At 38.5% G+C, this 24641-nt stretch overlaps 1 protein-coding gene across 7 annotated transcripts in view; it reads right to left on the bottom strand.

The window, feature by feature from the left end:
• LOC141500840 (cytochrome P450 4F3-like) overlaps window positions 1–15651 on the bottom strand; it is a 21896-nt gene extending 6245 nt beyond the window's left edge. Inside the window, exons 1-6 of one of the 7 annotated variants that reach the window (XM_074204332.1) lie at window positions 15449–15651; window positions 14102–14318; window positions 6919–7063; window positions 4949–5002; window positions 4357–4484; window positions 3634–3755 (exon numbers count right to left, since the gene is read on the bottom strand). In XM_074204332.1, the coding sequence (XP_074060433.1) occupies window positions 3634–3755; window positions 4357–4484; window positions 4949–5002; window positions 6919–7063; window positions 14102–14317 (665 nt within the window). In that variant the 5' untranslated portion in view covers window position 14318; window positions 15449–15651. Of the gene's footprint in view, window positions 1–3633; window positions 3756–4356; window positions 4485–4948; window positions 5031–6918; window positions 7064–14101; window positions 14338–14770; window positions 15297–15316; window positions 15425–15448 lie in introns of those variants that run through there. The other 6 variants (XM_074204334.1, XM_074204339.1, XM_074204335.1 and 3 more) reach the window with 6 other exon arrangements.
• Between the last annotated feature and the right edge of the window lie 8990 nt (window positions 15652–24641).

Raw genomic sequence — 24641 nt, 5'->3', positions numbered from 1 at the left:
GAATTATAAGCCCTACCCCAAAAATAAACCCCAGTTAAGATTGTCAGCCAGACAAAAGCATTTTGTCTCTTGCAAAACATGATGGATGTATGGAATTCTAAAATAATCATATAAATATATAATTAATTATAAATAAATAATGTTATGAACATTAATACTTAAATGATAATATAAATTATAAATAAGTATTTATAAATACCCAGGTGAGCCACTTTGGACAAGAGGTAAAAGCCTAAATAAACAGATGAACTCAAAACTTATTGCCTTAAGACCAATCGGAGTATATACACAACACACAAATAATATGCATACTTGATAACATCTGGATAGAAATGAAGTCTCTCCTCTATTCAGCACTAAGGTTAAGAAAGATAAGTTTGAATGCATTTCAGGCATTTATGTTCTTCAAACCAAAAAAAAGACTGGTGCACACTAGTAATTATAAGGAAGTAGGTGATTTTAATGCTGCCACTTGTTTCCAAGGTGGCCAAAGTGGTCTGCTAATCTGTCATTCAACCAGCACTTACCATCAATAAGAAATGAAGATCTTCCTCACAGAAAGCAGAAGAGATCAAATAATAATTTCTGCAGAAATAACTCCCTATCTCCAAATTCTTTATATTGTATTAACAAGCCATTCAAAAACTTTTTGCATATGAAAATCAATGACTACACTGAAAATAGAATGGAAAGAAATCAGCATGGAAACTTTATGAAGCCTAACCTGCAAGAAGTGGTCTTGAGCAAAGAATTCATAGGTTAAAAATCACTTATAGGTATGATGTCAATACACTATGAGCCAGCTATATGGACAAGAAGTACTCATTTAGGGAGAGCACTAATGCTGGGTGAAGGAGATTGGGGCCAATGGTTCTTCAGAAAATGGAGTTGCAAGAAAGGTCAGAATTTGGAAAGTTATGATGATGCTCCGGAAGATGATATGATTGTATTTGAATAAATGTAGATTTTTATACATGAATAAGTGTAGATTTTGCGCATGAATAAATATAGATTGCTTACATGGGTGAGAGGGAAGGTAAGACATCTCCTGGAAAATAAACTCTAATGCATCTTTTATAGCAAAAATTAATATAAAACCCAGTCTTGTATTGGGGAAAATAATTATTTATAGAAGACCATAACAACAGGGAGGTGATGCCATGACAAGTCCATGAATTGGATTTGAGTTAGAGGACACTATGCTAAGTCACCAGCCTTGCTTTCTCCTCCAGAACCATCTGGGTCCTGTGGCCTGCTGTGGATCAGGGTGACTGGAGATAGCCCTACATGTGAGGCAATCTGGATTAAGTTACTTGCCCAAGGTCACACAGTTAACAAGTATCTGAGACTGGATTCAAACTCCTGTCCTCCTAACTGCAAGGTCATGCCCAATCCACTGCACCATCTAGCTGCCCTATTGGGGGAAATGGTTGTTAACAATATGCTTAGCTTGGCGACAACTAGCATGCAAATAGTTTGTGATATAAAGGAATGTTGATGATTTATTTGGATTTACTCTGTTACCTGCTACACTTTGACCGTTTGCAAAAAGAGATAGATTTCTTACCTCATTCCCTATTCTGATTTCTTCAATGTCTTTCTCTTCTTTTATTTGTATTGCTAGGATTTTCAATACAATATTGAATAATATTGGTGAAAATGGACATTCTTGTTTTACCTGATCTTAATGGGAACACCCCTAGTTTATTCCCCATTGCAAATAATACTTTTGATGGTTGTAGATAAATGTGTTTTATCATTTTAGGGAAAACTCCAGGTGCACCAATACTTCCCAAGTATGTTTAAAAGAAGTGTCAAAAAGTTTTTTCTGCATCTGTTGATATAATTATTTTCTTACATTTACTACTGATGTAATCAATTATGTTAATAGTTTTTCTTATGTTAAACCATAATTGGAAAAATGAAATAACCCATAAAAAGAAGGACATGACCTGTTCAATTTCTTTTTCTAAGAGTTGTATATCAAGATATTCTATTACCTCTTCTGCTAATCCAGATAATTGATAATTTTGTAAATATTCTTCCATTTCACTGAAAATGTTAAATTTATTGACATATAAAATTGGGTAAAATAACTCCTTAAAATTGTTTTAATTTCATCTTTATTGGTTATATAATTACCCTTTTAATTTTTAAGATTAGATTTGGTTTTCTCTTTTTTTCAAATCAAATAAACCAATTGCTTATCTATTTTATTTGGGCTTTTTTTAGAAAATCAATTATAGTTTTATTGATTGATTTAATGTTTTTTCTCAATGTCAACTTTATTAATCTTACCTTTAATTATTAGGATTTTCTAATTGTGTTCAGTTGCATTTTTTAATTTGTTCTCTTGCTAGATTTTTTAATTGTATACTCATTTAATCAGTCTTTATGGTGGGAAGGAAGAAAAAAATTATATCATAATTTTGTGGTATATTTGAAAGAAATAGCAAGTTAAGTAGACTTGTTGGCTTATTTACTATGGAGTACTATGAAGGTCTAGGATTGGGAGCTAAGGATCTGTGGATTGAAGACTAGGAATTTGTCAGAGGTTGGGACTGAGGACTGTACTATGTTATAGAAATGCTTGTTTTATTCCATAATTTAAAAACAAAATTTAAATAAAAGTAATGTGAATAGTTACTATTGGAACTACCACAATGGCTTACAATGACTGATCTGGGGAAGTGTCCATGACAAGATGCCTTCCCCTGAGGAAGAGGAGACAATGACAGAAGGTGGAAGAGGCATATTTGTGGATGACATTTTTAGGAAAAAGAGTGAACCAAAGGGTCTCTTTCTCGGTTCCACTCATAGAGATGATCACTGCTGACCTCAGTCAGAGCAATTAAAAACAACATCTTCCCAGACAGATAATGGCCTGAGCCTGGCTAGTTGATGTTCCTTATTTGTAACTGCTAAGAGGTCTATCTGCTAATCTGGGTTCAAAGCCAAGTGTTCCTGGTGTCTATAAAAAGGGATCACCATAATCAGGTCTACTGAAGTCTCTCTTAGGATGGACCCAGTGAGGCCAAAAAATTTTCCTACAAGTCTATTAATTTTTGCAATCTCTTTTCTGTTGCCTTTGGAGAAATTAGCTTTGGGAAAAAAATCAAAATGTAGATACAGATACAGATATAGATATAGATATAGACACACATATCTATACATACACACACTATATTATATATATATATATTTTTTTTTCTTAACATGTAGTTGAAGCTACCTATGACTCTTACTCATATCCTTCTCCATGGCAACTAGAAGGGACCTCAGAAGTCATCTAATCTAACCCTCCCATTTTGTAGATGAGAAAACTGAGCCCTAGAAAAAGTGAACAATTTGGCTAAGGTAACACCAGTAGTCAATAAGAAGGCTGAGATTAGAACCCATGTCATCCATTTCCTGATGGTCCTACCCTGCTTCTCATTCCTAGGCAGTCATGTATGTGGCCTCCATGGTCTACATTACCTTCAAGTGACTTTTCCTTCCCAATCTTCCAGATTCTGTCCTCAACATTATTCATTTATCTGCTTTGGAGTTCTCCCATCCCATACTGCCTGGGGCTATCATCTCCTCATTGGTAGGCCCTGAGTCCCCAGAGCCAAGAGTTAGGCTGACACTTACTCCTGGCAGTTGCTGTTATGACTGAAGATGCATTTCTGCAGGCTATCCAAGGTCATGAGGCTGATGTGTTCAAACATATCCAGGTAATTGCTGTCCCCAACACACAGGCGTCTCCACTTTTCCTGAAAGAGAGAAAGGCAGAGGTAAGGAAAGAAAGACAGACCAGACAGATAAACAGTTTTTTTGGTGCTGGCCTTCTCCTAGGACATAACCTTCTAGCTCATCCCCTTTCAGTTACACAGAAATAGCAAGAGAACAATCTCTGTTTGTCATGGCAAGATTAATAAAATCATGAATCACTTAGAGAATTTGCCATTGGAATGGAAATATCCTTTGTTGGGAATCAAGATTTGAGAACTAATCCCAGATCTGCCAATGAAAAACTGTGTGACCTTGAAAAAGTGATGACACCTCTCTGGGTCAGATCTTCCTTCTTCATCTGTTAAATGGGGATAATCAGTACTTCCCTTCATTCATACTCTCAGGATTTGGGGAGGAAATGAAACTGATCTGCAAAGTCCTGGAAAAGACTACTGGATGATGGTGGTCACGAATTCTGTCTCAGTCTCAATTCTATTACACTCTAACCAAGAAAACATGGATGTTGCTATAACCCCTATTATGCCTATTAAGACCCACCCTGGTCTGGAAGAGAATTTGCTTTGCATAGGCTCAGCCTTGGATGGGTTGCTTCCCACCCTGACCCAGCTCCTTCTGGCTTACATGCATGATATCTGTACTCTGATTGAAGATCTTCATATAAGATTTTAGAATGTCAAAGTGAAAAGCTGGGGTCAACATACGCCGGTGCCGGCTCCATTTTTCTCCTTTACTCAGAAATAGTCCATCCCCTAGAAGAAAGATAATAGTAGGCATCAATCTCCAAGTATCAGGTCTAAATCCAGTCTCCCAGATCTTAGGACAAAATGCTCAGCCCTCACCTCAATCTTCCACTCCTTCTCCTGACTTTTATATCTCTCAGTCCCCAAATACAAGGTCCTCAGTCCCAGCCTCTGACAAATTCCTAGTCCTCAATCCACATATCCTTAGTTCTCAATCCTAGACCTTCATTAACAGAGAGTCCTAAGTCTTTAAATTGTCCAAATACCAATGCCCAATACCCATCCACTCCCCAAGCAAGGACCTCATACTAATCTTCCATTTCATCAAATACTCCAAAGTCTTGTTCCTAAGTTCCCAATACTGACCTCATCTCAAGCCTCACTTTCTCTTCCTTAGTCCTCCTGGCCAACACAATCCACCCTCTACCTCCTGACCAAAGTCTTCTCCCTGGATATTCTTATACATCACTCACCCAGCCAGTGTTCCAGGAAGCCAGTGAAGAGTTTATCTTTGGGTGCATTAAGAGCTGTAGGAGGGAGCAGATCTTTCAGAGGCTTGACACAATTATGGTTGGGGATAAGGGAAGAACAAGGAAAATATAATGGCCCAGAAAAGATAAAGGAGAAGTCAATCAAGGGTTGGGATCCCAATTTCAAAGTCAACAAGGAACTTCATTTGCTTTATCACCCACCATCCCTACCCCAACTCCAAGTTCCACTGTAAGCATGGACAAGGCAAAAAGAGGACAACAGAGAATGGAAGGAATAAAGATGTGAGGCTAGACAGAGGGCAGAGAAAAGAGATAGTATTATGGCAGACACACCTAGCTTTGCTGAGTCAATATGAATTAAAGAAGGCCCCAGATTTGGTGGAAAGCACTTTGAATATGGTCAATACTTGACCCACCATTACCAACATAGCCCCAGCATGGTTTCAGGCACTATCCACTCCCAAGACATGGACTTTATACATTCTTGGCATGAGCCAAAACAAATCATGAATGTGATATTTTGGGAGAAAGATATGCCTTTCAAAAAGATGACCCAGAAATTTACTAGGTCAAGAAATATCCTAAATATGACCTAAACATGATCTCCAAGACCTGTCCCTAAAGATAGCCTAGACATATACTTTTGACAGAAGCTTAAACATGGACTTGGACAGAGTGCACATATGAGCTTGGATATGATTAGATAATTTCCACTCCCTACATTGAACATCTAATTTCATTGATGTAGGGAATTTCCACCATAGAAGTTCCAGACTTCACTGTATATTTTTTCTTCTAATCTGAAACATGTGGTCTTATAGTATTCTGAAGCACTAGGAGGTTAAGTGCTTTGCCTATGATTATGTAACTAGCATATATCAGAGACAAATTAAACCAGGTCTTTCTGATTTCCATGGCAACTCTATTCATTTTGCCAGACTTCTCTTATATCTTAGATATGCCTCCAGGAACATGCCATATAGAGAACAAATCTCCCTCTACACTCATTCTATTCCCAAAGCTTTGCAGATATCTGTTGATGTGGTCCAGAATTCTATATAGCCCCAGTAGGGCATCAGTGCTTCCCCACTCCAATAATCTATAGTACATAAGACATGAGCTAGACATATAATTAGGATAAGGGCCAGATGACCCCTTATAAATATGTTACAGATATTCCCTCATCTTGATTCTAGATGCCACTCTGGAAAACCATTCTGAATACAACTTTATATATAGCCCCAGTCAGTGCACAGACATGGTTTGGGACATAACCTCTTTGAAGTCTCAAGGAAAACATAGACCCAAACCTAGCACAAATATGTACCTAAAACATGGCCTTTAAATGTGATGCACAAAGCCCAGATATTGTCATAGATATAATCAAACATAACATCAACACAGCTCAGATAAGGCTCTGAGCATTCTGGCCCCAAAGCACTCCACTAACACAGTTCTGACACAGCCCAGATACACTTTGAATGTGGTCTTTAAAACCCCCCAAAAGGCACCAATAAAGCTTACACATAATCCTGAACAGTCTGAAACATGATCTAAACATCGACCCAACAAAGCTGAGACATGACCCAGGACAGTATGAAATATAGTCCCATATACAACACCAAAACAGTTCAGAAACAGCCCATATGTGGTCTATGAAGATGGAGATCTGGGACCAGAAATATCACAAATGTAGACCAGGAAGACCCCAAGGCTTAAGATGCAGTCCAGTTGGTTAGTTGGATAAAGGAGCAAGATCTGTAGTGTCCAGATCAATAGGAGACAAAGTTGCCTTACCAAAATTCTCTATTCTGCTGCTGTTTCAGGAACCTGACCTGAAAGGTTCCTGGTCATTTCTCTCTGTCTAGAGCAGATAGACAGCACAGAGACCTCAGTAACCTAGCCTGTCATTGGGAAGGGGGTATGGGGGATCAAGGAGAATGGAAGTCTACCTGAAGCCAAGAGGACTGGCTTGATGTAACTGGGGTGGAAGAGGCGTATCACGGGGCACCAGGCCCCTACCCACCAACAGCACACATCCCTGAAGCTGCAAGCCAGTGCCTGGGTGTACAGCAGACCTTCTTCAGAATTTTGTATCTGAGGAAAGAATGGATGGGGAGGAATTCACCTCTGAGGAGACAGATAACACAAGGAACCAGATGGCCAGAGGGATTGGCTGGAGCCTGAACTCACTTCATTCCCTTTGCCTAACATCGCCATCCCTGTTTAATCTCATAGAACAGAGTCGCAGGAATGTGGTCCCACCTTCATCTCCCCCCACATCCCCTGCCATGAATCCTTGAAGCACAGAGTCAAGAAGAGAAGTGGGGAAAGGGGGTTATTTCCTCCATCATCGGAGTGAGAGAATATACAGACCTTGAAAGAACTAAGTAGAGCATTGGAGGAGGAAGAGGAAATTCTGGGTACATGTACTTTTCCTTCTGTCTGAAAACTTATCTTGGCTTTGATACTAATGCAAAAACTTTCTTAGCATCATGGATCCCTAGGGCTGGAAGGACCTTCAGAATGGTTTAGTCATTTTTCAGTCATTCCAATTCTCAGTGACCCCTTTTAGGTATTCCTGGCAAAAAAACTGACATGTCCTTATCCAGATCATTTTACAGATGAGGAAATTGAGATAATTTAGTTTAAATGACTTGTCCAGGGTCATAGTCTCTAAGACCAGATTTGAACATAGATTTGATTCCAGATCCAGTACTCTACACATTGTGTCACCTAGCTGCCCACTTTAGAAATAGAACCCCATAATTATCCAGAGGAGAAAACAAAGGAGGCCAAAAGAGGTAATGCAACTTGCCAAAGATCACCTAGGGAAAGGGATCTGAGCCAGGTCCCCTGTCTTCAGAGTCAATAAGCTTTCCATTAGAATTGAATAACTCTTCTAGTGACAGTTTGGCTAACAGTCACACTTAGGATGGTGCCTAAGACTCCTGCCAGTTAATAAACTGAAAGTAAACATGTCCATATACTCACTTCTCTTTGCTGACCTAATAGCCACAGGCTAGACTTGTTTTGACATGAATATAGGGAGATCCTTATGAAGAAAGGTCCCCTACTCATGCAGTCTGTCATTTCATAGTCTTCAAAGATGAATTACCTCGGGGCAGCTAGGTAGTGTAGTGGATAGAACACTGGCCCTAGAGTCAGGAGTACCTGAGTTCAAATCTGTTCTCAGACACTTAATTACCTAGCTGTGTGGCCCTGGGCAAGCCACTTAACCCCACTGCCTTGTGGGGGGGGGGGGGAGGGAGATGAATTACCTCACCTTGGAGAGTTAAGTGACACAACTAATAATGGACCTTAAATGGAACTCAAACCCAGGACTTCCTGAATCATTGTTCATTCTGCTACATTATCTCTCATACATACTGTGAATCAATGTCAAGCCATTTGTTTACATATCATGGTTGCCTTGTCTTCTCCATCTGTGATCCTTCTTCCACAACTGGGCAACCAACCATAGAATACTAGCCCTGAGGCAGCCCTGAACAAACCTCTGAAATGATACATTCCACAGATTACAGAACACTGTGAAATGTGTGAAATTATTATGCTCCTTTTACAGGTGATGAAACTTTCACTTTAGGAAATATCTAATTGTCAAGAAGTTTTTTGTTCTTGTTTTTGTTTTTTTCCTGATATAGGACCTGAATATACTTCCATCCATTGTCCTCTGGGGCTAAGGAAAGTTTAATCCTCCTTTCAGGTGGCATAAAGAAACAATTGGAAATTTTCTCTCCTCTTTTCTTTCCTAGTTCCTTTGACCAGTCACAGCATCACAGAAAATCCAGGTCCTTTGTCACATTGATTGCTCTCTAGCTCATCAAGGCCCTTCTTCAAATATAGAACTCTGAACTGAAAACAATTCTTAAATATGGTCAGAACAAGACAGAGTCCTTGGTTAGCAAGAGTCTAACTAAAAAGAACCATTTTTTCTTAGTCCTGGACCTCATTAACTTTCCTTATTACTATATCACAATTCTGAATTTTTCTTCAGATTAGCTTCTACATAGCTATAACTCCCTATCCTGTACTAGTTAAAATGACTTTTGGTTCCAATTATAATTTGGTTCCCATGAAAATTCATCTTATTAAGTTCAGTATAATATTCTTGTTTATCAAGATCTTTTTGAATCCTGACTGTGATTTGCCTGGTGAAGTAGCACTCTATCTCATTTACACATTCAAACTCCATCAAATTTTTTACTGTCCTCATATGCAGCTCTGCTTTCTCCCACCAACACAGCATTCCTACAGGTTGGCCCATATATTATAAATACATTCCTTCCTGACTTCTACCTTTTCTTCCCTGTCCTTCCCAAATAAAGGTAATTTCTCCAATCTTAATTTTTCTTAGAACACTTTGACTTTTTCCTCCCTAAACTCTAACCACATGTATCTACATGCGTAAGTATGGTATTGTCCCTCTCTCCCTCGTTTCCCTTTCTTTTCATTAGAAGAAGATTCTAGTCTCCTCAAAAAGAAGCAACTTAATATTTTTATTTACATAAGAAACACAGGCCTGAATCTCATGCACCCATAATAAATTTTTATTGGATTTAATTGATTCAAGCATAAGTTAATGAAGTCCAAAGAAGTAATGAAACTTGTCCAATATTAGACACAGATTAGAGTAGAAGCTGAGACTAGAACAGAACGTGATTCAGTCTGTGTTCTTTCCCTAGTATCCACACACTGTCCTTGGCACCCCCTCCCAAATCAAGTTCTCCCTTTCCAAATGAGGCCCATAAAAATCAAGAGCCATACCCAGGTCTTAAGCAAGGGGGAGGATGGAAGAATCTGATCATGGGAATGAATAACCCTGACCACCAGATATCAACATCACAAAACATATGACTCAGTCCATGAAAATAGTGAAGACCCTCTACAGTAACCAGAGCCTGGGAAGAACAGTCAAAGATTAGAAACTTCCATGACGGAGTTGGAGCAGCTTCACAGAGTTCTTGCCAGCTACTTCCTGCAGAGGTGGAATTTTTCCTTTGCTTCTTGTCTCTATCTGCTATCTCTAATTGTTTTTTTGCTTTTTTCTTCCCATTCTCTATCTTCCTTTCCCCTTCTCTCTCCATCTCCTTGTTCCATATATGGGTGAATAGGTAGCACAGTAGATAAAGCCTTGGTCTGGAGTCAGAAAGATTCATCTTCCTGGGGTCAAATATGGTCTCAGATTTTTTTGAGATGTGTGACCCTGGGCAAGTCATTTCACTCTGTTCATCTCAATTTCCACATCAATAAAATAGATTGGAGAAGGAAAGGCAAACTACCCCAGTATCTTTACCAAAAATAACTCAAATGGACTCAAAGAGTTGGAAATGGCTGGACAATAAAAAACATTTTAGTCTAGAGATCAGTGTGAATTTAGACAATCAGAATATTGGCTTGAGCCCCAATCTTCTGGGAAAACATATTCCTCTTCCCTGATGTGTTGCAGTAATCACATGAATGGGGTATAATGGAGTTTATCACACAGCCTTTTCCTTGTCTTTTTCATTTTGATATTCTTTCATTTTTTTAAAGAAACATTCTTTCCAGTAATCTGAATAACAGAAGTATTAAGCGGCCTTCAAGACCTTTTGTCTTATACACTAAGAAGAAAAAGTCTGTACCTTTAGCATAGATAAGAAATACTCTATGAAGATCCAAGCAAATTCACTTAACTCTCCATAATTTATGAAAGCAAGTTTTCTTCCTTTGTCACTGATTAATAATTCTTTTAAATCTGAATTCAATTGGCCTTCCTAGGCTAGAATGTGGAGAAGAAAGAAAATTCTTTTTATTAGAGGTTCTCTCTCCAATAAAAGGGAAAAAAACAAAGCCTTATATAAGTTCTTCCCCCCAATGCCTCCACTCCTCTACTGACCCTCATTCCCTCAAACCACAGAAGTATATGGACTAGAAATCACCATTGTAGTCCTCTTTCTCTTTTTTCTCTTGATACCATTATTAATATCATTGTTCCATGAACTTCTTCCTCAACATGAATCTACTTTCAAACATAAGAAATTCTGTCTTTTTCACCAATGCTTTTTTGCAAACTACTCATTCACTACACACACACACACACACACACACACACACACACACACACACACACACGTCCATCTTCAGTAATAAAGGATCACTTTCCTCTGTGTTCCCTACTCATGCCTAGAAGAAACTGGAGAGGTGCATGAGAGATAGTGTGGCCATAGAAAAGAAAGAAGAGGGGAAGGAGATGGATAAGACTGAGAAGTCTTAGGAGGAAGGAAGGAATCAGGAAAGTCATCATGTATAGATTGGGGTAAAACTGAAGAAAGCATTTAAGATTATTATCAAAGCCAATGAGATATAGAGAAACATACTGACCCAGTTACATTAGGTACTTAATCAATATATATTTCCTTCTATTGTTAAAATATAGGAAGAAGAGATTAAGGGTTGGGCCTAAAGCTTAAAATCAAGGAGCCCAGATGACTTGATAGGGAAGTTGGAAGTTGAGAGAATAGAGTGCTGTTTGTCCAAGAGTTGATTTCTAGGAATATATCTTAGCTGAAGGCTAAGAATTGTTGCTGCTGTTATTGATGCAAACTTCTCAGACTTAAAGCAGTCCCTCTCCCTCCTCACCCACATCACAATTTAAAAATAAATATTCTCTCTCCTCCTACCCTCTCTCTTTACAGAGACATCTCACTAATAAAGAATGGATTAACTTGTCTTCATCTTGCCCTGGCTTCCAGTTCCCATTCAACTAAAACTCCTTTGAAAAAGCTTGGACAATCTACCAATCCCTTCATTCAGTTTCCACAGAGAAGAAAGCTATAGAGGGATCTTTCACAGAAACTCAGCTGCAGATGGAAGCTCCCTGCCCTTCTCCATTCTCATTTTCCTAATAGGTGTGACCTTGCAAAGACTCTGACAGGGCTGTCCTGTTCTCATGACCTGACCAACAAATTGATTACCCCATAAAATTATAGGGACTGAGTTGGAAGAGCCCCTAAAAATGTTGAAATTGGAGAAGATACTTGAGACTTTCAGGATATAAAATAGAGGAAGAGGATCCTTAAAGAATAGAATGTCTGAATTGGTAGGAAACTTAGAATAGAGAAATTTAAATTGGAAGAGTCCTTAGAACATTATTAAAGATGAGAAGCATTTTAAAATACATGTTGTCAGAAAGATAAGTGTACTTAGGATAGCAAATGTCAGGAATGGAAAGAACGTTAGAAATAAAAGAACTAAGAAAGATATTAGGATACAGAATATCAGAACAGAAAAGGACTTTGGGACATAAAATGTAGGAGCCTAAGAGCAAACTTAGAATTTAGAATATCACAATGGTTAAGGACCTTAGAATATGCAATATCAGGTTTTGGAGAGCATACAAATCATTTGTCATATTCACCACAGTTGGTAATGATTAGCGAAATCTCCCTGGTAGGGGCAATAGTTACCCATTAAAAGAAGGCTGTCAGAGTCTACTGTAGAATTCAACAATTAGAAACTGAAGACTAGAACAGGTCAGGAGCTGAGTATTCTCAGAGAGTTGAGGAGGAGATGGGACAACTGAGATAAGGAGAGTTTGGGACCAGGGGCTAGGGAAAGAATCAGTAGTATATACTGATCCTTCTTTGCCATAAGGAGACACGTATTGAGGCATTTTAATAGTCCTTATATGTATAAAGAACAGTTGTGATTGAGATATAGGGTCAGAATGATAAGGGATAGAGATATAGTAGAGCTATAATTTCACTTTACAGGAAATTCCCGGACAAGGAAACTCCCTTTACCAATGTAAGTCATCACCTTCTCTTCAATATAAAGTCTTAGAGACATTCCCAGAACTCTAAGATATGTATGTAGTCACTAAATCAGCATCACACAGTTAGTATATATCAAAGGTGTGATTTGAATCCAAATTGCACATAGTAGACATTTTATAAATATTTAGTGACTGAGTTTAACTCTGAAAATTCTACCTGTTGCATGTCATTTGCCGTTCTGGTACCAAGTCCAATCATCTGAATTAATCCAGGTCTTCCTCACTCCAAGCCCAACTTCTGCCAACTCTATCACCCTGCCTTTCTCCTCATAGTTTTTATCTAATAAGTTTCAGAATCAGAGCTTGAACAAAACCACCTTAACTTTTTCCCCCAACCCATACTGGTTTAATTTTAGCCTTCAATCTTTCTAACACAAGGGCTCTTTAGCCTCTGGCAAGAAAGCTCTGGTTTGGGAAGGAGTCTGAAGCATAGATAAGAAGAGGAACTAAATCAGAAGGGAGAGAATGGCCCAGACTGGCAGAACACTTTAAACCTTCTGATGATATTTTTGGCATTCAGTCTGGGCCTAAGCCTTCTTTAAAATTCCTCATCACATTGAGAAGGCAGCCACGTTCTCTGTATTCCCTTGACACAATTTTGAGAACAAATAAATTTCATTACAACCACCTAGTGACATCCCTGAGAGACAGAATGCTCAGGTCATCCTTCTAAAGAAAGGCTTTACTCAGACTCTTCTCAGCAACCTGTTACTCAGACCTTTGTTTACCCCTTTACTTCACCCACCATTCACCTCCTTTAGTCCTTCAAGAATGTTAGGCTCTTAACCACCTCAGATACTCAATCTTCTCAGACTCTGATCCTTCTTCTTCTGTCTAAAATTCCTTAAGGCCCCTTTATCCCTATATTCCCTGAAGGTCTGCCAGGCTCTTAGTATTTCAGTCCTTGTAATCCCATTCCTAATCCTGTCTGTCACCATGAGGAAATCTTGGCAATTTCAACAATTTCTCATATCAGGCTATTTCATCTAGTCTAGGGGATCAGACCTTCCTTTACTTTCATATATTATTCTTTATTGGTGTCTTGGTATCCATCTTCTCAGTCTCTTATGCCATTAGTGCCCTCATCTACTCAATCCCTCAGTCCATTGATCCTCTCAGTGCTTTAGCTCATCAGTTTCCTAACCCATTCACATACTCAGTCCTTTAAGACCCTCAGTCCTCCTAATCCTTCAATTACCAGCCCCTAACTCATTATCCCTAGTCCTTAAATCTCTTCAGCCCTACAATCTTCTGGCTCCACTAAATTCCCAAGTTCCTACCCCAGACTCCCCACTTACCAACCCCATGTGGCCAATAAACCAGTTTTTTAGAGGGGGCTGAGGAAAGCATCGAAGCCTCTGGCAATTGATATAGTATCGGTGAACACAGGTAAGGAGCTGGGTCAGAATCCAGGTACTAAGGGCCAGAAAAGCCAGGAGCAGGATGGAAGAAATCACAGGATTCAGACCTACTAGGCCCAGATAATGAGACAGCCACTTGGATCCAGGCAGCATTCTGCAAGAAGAAAGACCGTGATTGGCAGAGTGGAAATAGAGGGTAGTCCTGGGACTGGAGATATTGGCAAATGAATGAAAAACCAAAGAAGCACGTAGAAAAGGCCTAGCTGTCAAGAGCCATTTCAGAGAAGCTTAAAAAGGGAGGAGGAAGGATCAAGCTGAAGAGACAGAAGAAGGAAGCAAGGAGAAGAAAAGCAAAGATATGTGAAAGAAGGCTCTGGGTGACCCCAGGGTCTTAGCCACCCTAGGTTTAAGAATTCTGAAGGCATATCCTAGAAAGCTGTATACCTTTAAAAACCCTAAAAGTAGAGTAGGGAGGCCCCTATCTCAAATACAGAGGGTTCTCTTCCTTCTTCACCTGGACTCTTGGTCTTACATGTTTTGCTATGATTTGCTTTCCAGATGCCAACATATTTTTATGTCAGCAACTAGTCCTAGGAGCCCATTCCCCACCCCCATCAGCCTCTTCTAGGCACCAGAACCAAACTGCTGATCCACCAACACTTTGTGAACAGAAGTAGTAGAGCTGACTCATGTTGCTTCTCTTATGTCCAGAGTTGACCTTGCCTGAGTGTGAATTCCAATTCTAGAAGCTCAGGTCCTTCAGAGTGGAAAACACAGCTCTCTGCCCAGATAGAGGGGTCCTTTTGTCCCTGCTGACAGCTCCTAAGGTATGTAAAAGGGGATCCTCCAAGAAAAGTACTACTTCCTACTTCCCCAGAAGCCTTTTTAACTTCCTACAGATAAGCATTCTATCAAACCAAGTTGGATACTGAATTCACACTTTGTTCCTCCTTCCCCCTACCAATTCTTCCCAAACACAGGTGATTTCAAGAGTCCCCTCCCTCAATAAGCAAGAGTTTGGAGCAAGACACAAGTCCAGAGTGAGAATAGCCACATCTTGTTGCAGGAGTCTCATACCTATTTTCAAGGATTAAATCAAGGAGATGAGCAAAAATTTTTGAGCAGCAAGCAGGGTGACATGTAAAGACTCACCTATTTGCCAAGAGTTCCTAAGGGCAGAGATTGAGTTCATCATGACTCCTGATACAGAAATCAGAATAGAAGTTCTCCTGCCCCTCCACCCCCAACCCCAATAACAGTAATTTGTAGGGGCTCTTCTGGTACCTGGTACATGGATGGACTAAGAGGCAGCACCCGAATTCAAGGTAAAATTGAACCCTAGAGTCTGAGAGGATGCCAAAGTCTAAGGAAGGTGAGGCTGGTACATCAGCAGTCCAAGAATCCCTCAGGCTGTGGGTAGCTCTAGTAGATATAAAGAAGCACTAAGCTGCTCAGCACTTCCTGAGGTGGGGTATGGGGCAAGAAAGGAAAGAGGAAAGGAACAGGACAACAAGAATTGCAAAAAGGTTGTCCTTAGCATCAGGAAGGGACTTCTGAATGTAGCTTCCCTCAACAACCCACATTCACTGGGCCCTTTCATACTTGCAGGTTTGGGTCTTTATTTCCCTAAGAAGGTGGGGTCACTTGGGGGGAAAAACTATCACGGGGGAAGGAGGGAGCATAGATCTTGAAGGAATTAGGAGATTGGGAAGGCAGAACACAATCAAAGGCCATTTAGGAATGGGCTAACTTTCTAAAGTCTAATCCTTCCTTTGGTTAGAACAGGAAAGATTGACAGACCAGGGTATGTAAAATTTAAGACTGGGCATTAGAAACTAAGTCAATCTCCCAGAGAGTTGGTGCTGGGCAGAGTGATTCCTGTCATCATCCTAGGAACACTTTCAGACAGAACACTGAGACCAGAATGGGGACTGGGGGGTGGAATAGTCTCTTTCCTAACAGTATAAGAGAAAGAGCACTTCTCTCTAGGGCAAATCCTCTTCCACTTGGCTTCACAAGTTAGAAAGGGTACCAGCAAACCAGAGCCAGGGCAGAGGATGGTGACTCGGATAGGAAGAGACTAGAAACTATACAATGCAAGTTCACTTGAGCATGCTGAGACTGGATGATAATACTCCCTTCCCCAGGCTTCTGAGCATCTCTGTCTGAATGCCAGTGAGAATATGTCTAAAATGAAATTCCATTTTAGCAGCCATGATTCCAGAAGTACAATGATGAAGTATCCTTTCCACGGCAGAGGGATGACAGGCTAGGCAAGGAGATATGTTTGTTTTGTAAGTCCTGGGAGTATTTGTTTAACTTAAGTATGGACATTTATTATAAAAAAATTTCTTTTTATTTTTCTCCCAATGGGGCAGGAGAAGGGAAAGGAAATAGATTTCTGTTCATTTAAAAAAATAGAGGTGAGAAAAATGTGAAATTATTTATGTACTTACCAAGGAAGATCTTTTTGCCTTTTTATTTTTAACCTTGTCAAAAGAGAGAGTATTCTGTAAATGTAAATAATTTCAAAACCAAAACATACCAATAAAATTGAAAAACAAAATTGAATTCATCTTTCTTTTCCTTCTCTTCCTTCTGTTCCTTTTTTCTTTCTTACTTCCTTTTCTTTCTTTCCTTTTTTCTTTCCTCTTTTAATTTTTCTTCCTTCCATTTTTTAATTACTTCCTTTTTTCTTTCTTCCTTATTTTTAATTGCTGTTTTCTTTCTTTTCCTTTCTCTCTTCAAATTCATTCCCTTAAAACTCTCCTCCCTTTCAACCTGCCCTATTTTGCAAGGATATCACCATTCTTCCTAAACACCTAGTTTCACAACCTCAGGGGCCTTCCCATCCCCCACTATCATCAAATCATTTGTGAAGATGTGTTCATACTGCTTGCGCAATATCCTTGGCATTTATTTCCTTCCTTTTTTCTCCCAAGATCTCGTGTCAGAGATGAGTCACTCAGGCCATGCAAATTTGCAAAAGATTGGCAATCAGAAGACAAAACAAATAAAACTCACCCCAGCCTTCCAGCTTGTTTTGTATTTCAGTTAAAATAGGAATCTACCAGATACCTCAGTCAAGTCTGCTCCAAAGTCAGGGCCTCTCTGCTAAACACACACACACACACACACACACACACACACACACACACACACACACACACAGAGACTATAAATCTCAGTTGGAATAGAATCAACATCAGGTACTTTGCCACATGTAAGGAGACTAATAGCATTCAAAATTTCTTCTTCAGTTGGAAAATCAGCTAGAGAGGGACTGACCTCAATCTGAGGTAAATGGTGAGTGACTTTAGCATGGATTGCTTAGCATCTCTTGAGAATACCAAGTAAATTTTTGGTTCATTTCTCTATAATGATGCCCCTTTCACTAATCAATGAGGTTTCATTAGCACTGAGTACTTGAGATGGACTATAGGTCTTTGGCCTTCAGGGAATCATAAAAGTACTTTGGATTGTTACTATAAGCATAAAACTGAATTTCATCTTGCCTTCTCGATGAATTCTGCATCTCTCTAAGCTTTGTTTGTGCTTTACTTTTGATGGAATCATCTACTTCTTTGAAGCAGATGAACTTTCAACTGGTAAACCCTTAGGGAGTTTACCAGATGGGGAACCTTTACCCTATCATTTTCATCAAATCAGTCTTGATGTTTGCAAATGTTCTGACCCAGATGAGCAAATGCAGAGCTGTACACCAGATCTCTGAAAGCTACCCACTCCTTTTTTGCCCCATAATTGCCATCCATGTGTTGGTTCAGTTTACTTCTAATTTAATATCAAACTATTCCTGCACAGGGAATCCCTCTTGTCCTGGTAGCCATTTTGCTTTGGGGCTACCACTTCAGTTCAAATATTCAGTTTGGAGAGACTAGATCTAGGTACCAGCACTCTATCCCACACATTGCCTCATCACTCTCTCATCCTGTCTCTTCTCCTTACAAACCCATAGTCTATTAGATACAATGTTTGCTGCAGGAAGGCACCAGTGAAGTTTTATTGCATTGAGGTAAACAGAAGACAGTGTTTGTGGTGTTGAGATCATGAGATGCACAAATCTTTAGTAGTAGGTGACCAATGCTGTTAGTATTTTCAGTTCAATTTCTCCCAAGGACTCCCTGCCATGTCTGATCATGTGAGGATACTCTAACATAAAAATTGCCCAAAAATATAAGCCTGTCTTGTTTTGACACATTGATGATAAGGGTCTCCAGGACTTGATAAAATTTTTCTTTGACCTTATCAAGGTTCATCATTATGGGAGAATAGACACTCATGATGTTGGCATGGCATTTTCCAGCAAGTGGTAATCACATTGTAATGAGTCTGTTATTCACTCCTTTTGGTCAACATAAAAACTTGTTGACAAGATTGGCTTTGATAGCAAAATTTACACCAGTCTCATGGTTCTCCCCTTCATTGCAATCACTCCAGAAAAAAAAAATGTGTATCTAGTTTCAAACTGACTAAACTGATATTTATTTGTTGACTTCGCTTTGGATGTGATATGAGTTCTCTCACAAAATGAGCTATTCTTCTTTCAGGATGAATTTACTGGATTTTATACTGTTTTGTGTATAAACACATTCCATGAACTGATGGTGAATGGAATTATCTTTGCAGAAAATTTTTTAATTTTTTGTGATTCATCTGCAGAGTGGGATTCCTGCCTACCATGGTAGTCAGGCCAGGGTTGGATAAGTAGACAATATTTAGGGCATTTTTGCTAGTCCATTTGTCAAACATGGAGGTAAGCAGTTCAATCCTTAAAAGGCTACTCAGACACCCAGGGGCTTCTGAAAGCCACTGCTGCTTCGATTGAGATAATCTCATGGGTTGGGCTTCTTATTTGCAGAATTGTGACTACAGCTCCCAGTGTATACACTGGAACCAATATTTCTCATCCACTAGGGAAAGTCTTCACATGCTTTGAGCAGACAGTCCCCTAATTCACTAATGGGTATGAAACCCCTGGCTTACCCTCAACTTGATTGAATGTGTCTGTCAAATGATTTAACAGAGTGTAGTCACTATATATTCTACAATTCTTGGAATCACTATGTATGCTACAGTTCTTGAAGAGAGTTTGATGAATCAGAGGTGCCCCAAAGGTAGAAAATAGCCCTGAAAAGGGTTTGGCAATCCTCACACCAGGGGTACTAGGATTTTCAGAACATACCCTATACTTCTACATATATATATATATATATATATATATATAACCTATATGAAATTTCTTACCATATTAGGAAGGGAATGGGAAAGAATAAAGGGGGGATTTGGAATTTGCAAAAATTAAATGAATATTAGAAATTATCTTTCCATGTAACTGGAAAACAATAAAATATTATTTTTATTTTTTAAAGAAAGAGAAAATTTGGTTTGAGAGCACATTTCATGCCCCTTGTCCTGGACACAAAAATTACTTAAACTCTGTATCATTCAGCAGGACTTCAAATGGACTTTCTCATATGATCTATGGCAATGATTTCCTAATTGTTCTCTCTGACTACACTCTTCATTCCAGTCAGACCTCCACACAAATGCCAAAATGAGGTTTCAATACATATCTAACCAAGTCACTTCCCTACTAAAAAATCTTTAGGGAGCTATTTATTTCTTCTAAGATAAAAACAAAAATTCCCCAACCTGAGTCTTAAAGTCTTATTTCAAGTTAGTTTCTTTCCCAAATCTCTGTTAGGGACATCAATCATTCTTCCTAATTCAGGTTTTTGATGCTAAAGTTACCCTCAATTCTTTTCTTCCTCAACTCCCAATCTACCATATAACCATTATTAGCATCCAGATTCTGTCAGTTCTACCTCTACATCTATTTCCTCAGTTTCCCTCACAAGGAGTACCTCTAATTCAGATAAAAAAAATTGTGACAAAGTCTTCTAAAAACAAATATAAATTTTGTCTGATTGGCTCTTTCTAATAACAAAAATAAATCTCCCCATTGAAGCAAAAGTCACAGAACAGCAAAGATATCCTGGAAAGGGAGGAAGATTCCCATGCTTTATGAGAGTCTGCAACATAGTTGATAAGGCATAGACATTCTGAGTTAGGAGGGAATCTAATGAAATTCTTGATAGCATCTTTCCTTCCCTAAGGAAGGACAAGAAAAAACATCCTGAGTGAGGGGAATCATCCTACCCTGATAGAACTGGGATAAATACTCAAGATAGTTTTAGGCACTAAATGAGCTCTTGTTGAATTCCATTAATAATTTTGTGGTCCTTTGTCTCATTTCTCTAAATACACTTCTTCAAAAATGCTTCTCCAAAATCCCACTTTGGGTTTAGTTTGTAATCAAACTTCCATGCATGCAAGACCACAAGCTTAGAGAAATAATAAACATATATTATAATCTAATTCCATTTGTTCCTTCTTAAGATCAAACTCTAGAGGCTAACACATATTAGCCTAAGTCTGTTCTCTAAGTCAAACTCTGAGGCTTAACCCTTATTTGCTGAATTCCATTTGTCTTTATTAAGACAAATTCAAAAAGGTAATTCTGTTTTTCTTTATTATGCTCACTCTGGAGGTTGATAGTACCTTTTCTTGATATTACTTCAATAGTTTTCAAATGAGTCTCCCTGTCTCTAGACTCTTTTCTCTCCAATGCATGGTCCATTATAAAATAAATATTCTGAAAGAGCAGATGTAATGATGCATTCCCCTGATCAAGAAATTCCAGTGATTTCCTAGAGCCTTTAGGATAAAATTCAAAACTCCCTTCCTACTCTTCCCCTATTTGACATTCCATCACATGGTCCAACACTTTTGCACAATGTGATAATTATAAACTTTATAGCAATTGATTCAATAATGGTAAGACCCCAATATGGAAATACTTAAATTAAGTCATTCTAATACCCTTAAGAGCACAGAGACAAAAGAGATTGTTCCATTATTTGTTCTGCTTCAGGTAAAGAAGAATGCAGTTTTTTGTTTGAATGAGTTCTTGACCTGCTGCAGGTGGCTTGCATCATTCTCCTCCTACTGTCTGGTTAAATCTTCCAAACAATTTATGGTCCTAATAAAGAAGGCCCACATTCCCAAGCTTTATTCAAGCCTTTTATTGATAAAGATCCAACAACTTTCCAACATATCTGGGACCATTGAGGAATGTCTCCCTTTTACATCTAGAATCAATTACCTATTCTCTATCACACCTTTTGAACCCCAGTTTTGAGCATATTTGATCGTTATGTCACCCTCATCCTCTGGCTAGGTAAGCTCTTGCTTATGGGAAGAAATCTCAATCTACTAATATTGGCATAGAGATTATATTCTTTGTTAGCCTGATTGCCCCAATGCATAAAGTCTGTAGTAGTATCACTTCCCTAAACACCAATTTTCCTAAGAAATTGGAACCCCGGTGTTTTTTTTTACCTTAGTCACTATGTATAGAATGCTTTCCCTCCATATTTCTACCTCTTAAAAGTCCTTTTATGTTGTTCAGATATGTTTCAGACTTGTCTGATTCTTTGTGATTCCATTTGGGACAAATTGTTTCCAAAGATCTGCAAAGTTCTCATCTATGATATATTGCTGGGAATTAAAAGAAATGTAGTAAATTGGGAAGCAATTTTTATAACTAGTATTTCAGACAAAGGACTTGTTTATAAAACATATAGAGAACTGAGTCAAATTTATAAAAAAACAAGCCATTCTACAATTGACAAATGGTAAAAGGATATGCAAAGGCAATTTGCAGATGAGGAAATCAAAGCTATCTATAATCATATGAAAAATTGCTCTAAATCATTACTGATTAGAAGAGTGCAAATTAAAGCATCTCCAAGGTACCATCTCAACTTCTCTCAGATTGATCAATATGACTGGAAATGACAGTGATCAATGTTGGAAGGGATATGGGAAATTTAGGACACTAATGCATTGTTGGTGGAACTATAAATTGATCCAATCTTTCTGGAGAGCAGTTTGGAATTATGCCCAAAGGGCAATAAAAATGAGCATACCCTTTGATTCAGTAATGCTACCACTGTGTCTATACCCTGAAGAGATCCTGAAAAATGGTAAAAACATCACTTGTATAAGAAATATTCGTAGCAGCTCTGTCTGTGGTGGCAAAGAATTGAAAATCAAGGGGATGTCCATCAATTGGGGAATGTTTGAACAAATTATGATATATGTATGTTATGGAACACTATAGTTCTATTAGAAACCAGGAGGGATGGGATTTCAGAGAAGCCTGAAAAGACTTGCATGAACTGATCCTGGGTGAGATGAGCAGAACCAGAAGTATATTGTATACCCTAACAACAACATGGGGGGTTATGGTCAACCTTGATGGACTAGCTCATTCCATCAGTGCAACAATCAGGAATGATTTTAGGGTATCTGTGATGAAGAATACCATTTGTATACAGAGAAAGAACTATGTAGTTTAAACAAAGACCAACGATTATTACCTTCAATTTTTTTAAAACAAAAAGTTATCTTATGTACTACATAATTTTGCTAATTCTGATGTTTTATTTTTTCCTCAAAGATGTGTTTTATCTCTCAACATATTTGATTTTGAACAATGCATAGCATGGAAACAATGTAAAGATTAGCAGATTGTAAAATTGTAAAATTCAAAACCTTACAAAAAATGATAGGTACATATATTTCTAGGGAACTGTACAACCCCAAGATCACAATATGATTTTTTAAATAGCTGATTTATTTCCACATCAATCTTAATTCTCACCTGATTCTTAGTCCCTCTAAACCAAGTTTAGTAAAAATGTGGGAGCTCTGTTTTTCCCAAGGGGTCAGAAAAATAAGGTAGTGATTTCAGCTCATTACTTCTTGAATTCCTTATACATAATTAAAGGTCCTGTCACCCTTTGAACTTGAGAAAAATAAGAAGAGGTGTCCCTGATGGTTACTGTGATTATTAGAAAGACTTCTTATTTACTTCCTGCCAAGTTGATCTTCCTAGAGATTTGATCATATCACTTTTCTGCTCTGTAAACTCCAATGGTTTCCTGTTTAATCTAGGAATCAAATATAGACTCTTTTATTGACAGTTGAAATCCATCAGAGCTGGGCTCCCATCTACCATTATTCCTTTACATTACTGATCTTCCTGAATTCCATGATTTGGCCAAATTGACCTTCTTATTGTTCTTCATACCTGAACACTTCATTGCCTATTTCTTTGCTTTTGCTTGGAATTCATTCTCTCACGTTCTTAGAATTCCTAGTTTCCTTCAAAGCTCAGTTTATGTGCTTCCTGCTACTGCCTCCACTACAAATTTCTTTATCTATTTTTTTTTTAGCTTAAACAGAATATTGTTGTACATTGTGCTACTTTGATAAAATCCTTGAGGGGAGGGTCTATTTCACTTTTAATCTGCATCTTCTCCTGTAGTCAGCATTGTGCCAGACACTTGGTGGAATACACAATAAATGCTTGCTAACTGGTATATCCACATTCATGAATCAGTCTTTATGATGGTGATATTCTGGAAAGGGGATAAATGGAGAAAGTCAGTTCTCAGTTGGAGTCTTGATTGTTCCTTCTTTACTTAATTTGTCCTTGTATTGTTAGAAGCAGTGGCAGAGAAAAAACAAGGCAGAAGGTTTCTAAAAAATTTGCCTAGATAAATAAAAACTAGCAAAGTAGTCTTAAGTAAATACTGGAAGAATGAGCAGCAAGCAGAGGAATGAGCAAAGGATTGTTCTAGGAAAAGTGGCACTTGAGTTAAGACTTAAAGGAAATTAGAATTCAAATCTGAGTTCCAATTAAATTCTTACTAATTGTATGAACCTGGGCAAGTCACTTCATTCTGTTGGCTGTTGTTTCCTCATCTATAAAATAAGCTGGAGAAAGAAATGGCAAACCATACCACAATATTTAGCAAGATAATCCCAGATGAGGTCATGTGGATTTGGACATGGCTGAAATGACTGAAAAACAAAAAAAAATGTACAAGGCACTGTGTTTGGGCACTGCTGAGAGAAGCACAATGAAAATCAATCCTTGTGGTCAAGGATATTATATTGTACTGGATGCTACATATATCCTGACTGTAAACCATGAATAGACAAAGCTTAACTTGGAGGATGGACTAGAGAGGGAGGAGAGTAGAAACAAGAAGATAGATACCCTACATCTCCAGACCTTACCATACTAGCTCTGGTAGTAACAATGTACAAAGTCCTAGCAGTCTGAAGAGGAAGAACCCAGAAAAGCCTATTGCTAAAGCTTGTCTTAGCTTGTCCAGGGTCCATGGCAATCCCTGTCTCTGATCCTATGACTATTTTCCAGTCCTAGTTTGATGTCTATCGACTTCTGCAAACTCAATATATTCAACAGGCCCAGGTCCATCCAGGCTACACTTTTTCATTGACTGTGCCCTGCTGCTGAAGATTTAGTACCAAGTCACCATCAGCTCTGGGTCCTTAATCCTTCATCTTTCTGGGAAGAGCC

This window comes from Macrotis lagotis, chromosome X (genome assembly GCF_037893015.1).
Source record: "Macrotis lagotis isolate mMagLag1 chromosome X, bilby.v1.9.chrom.fasta, whole genome shotgun sequence".
Classification (NCBI taxonomy): domain Eukaryota; kingdom Metazoa; phylum Chordata; class Mammalia; order Peramelemorphia; family Peramelidae; genus Macrotis; species Macrotis lagotis.
Note: the sequence above shows the minus strand (reverse complement) of the source record. Positions and strands in the feature narration are given on the sequence as shown.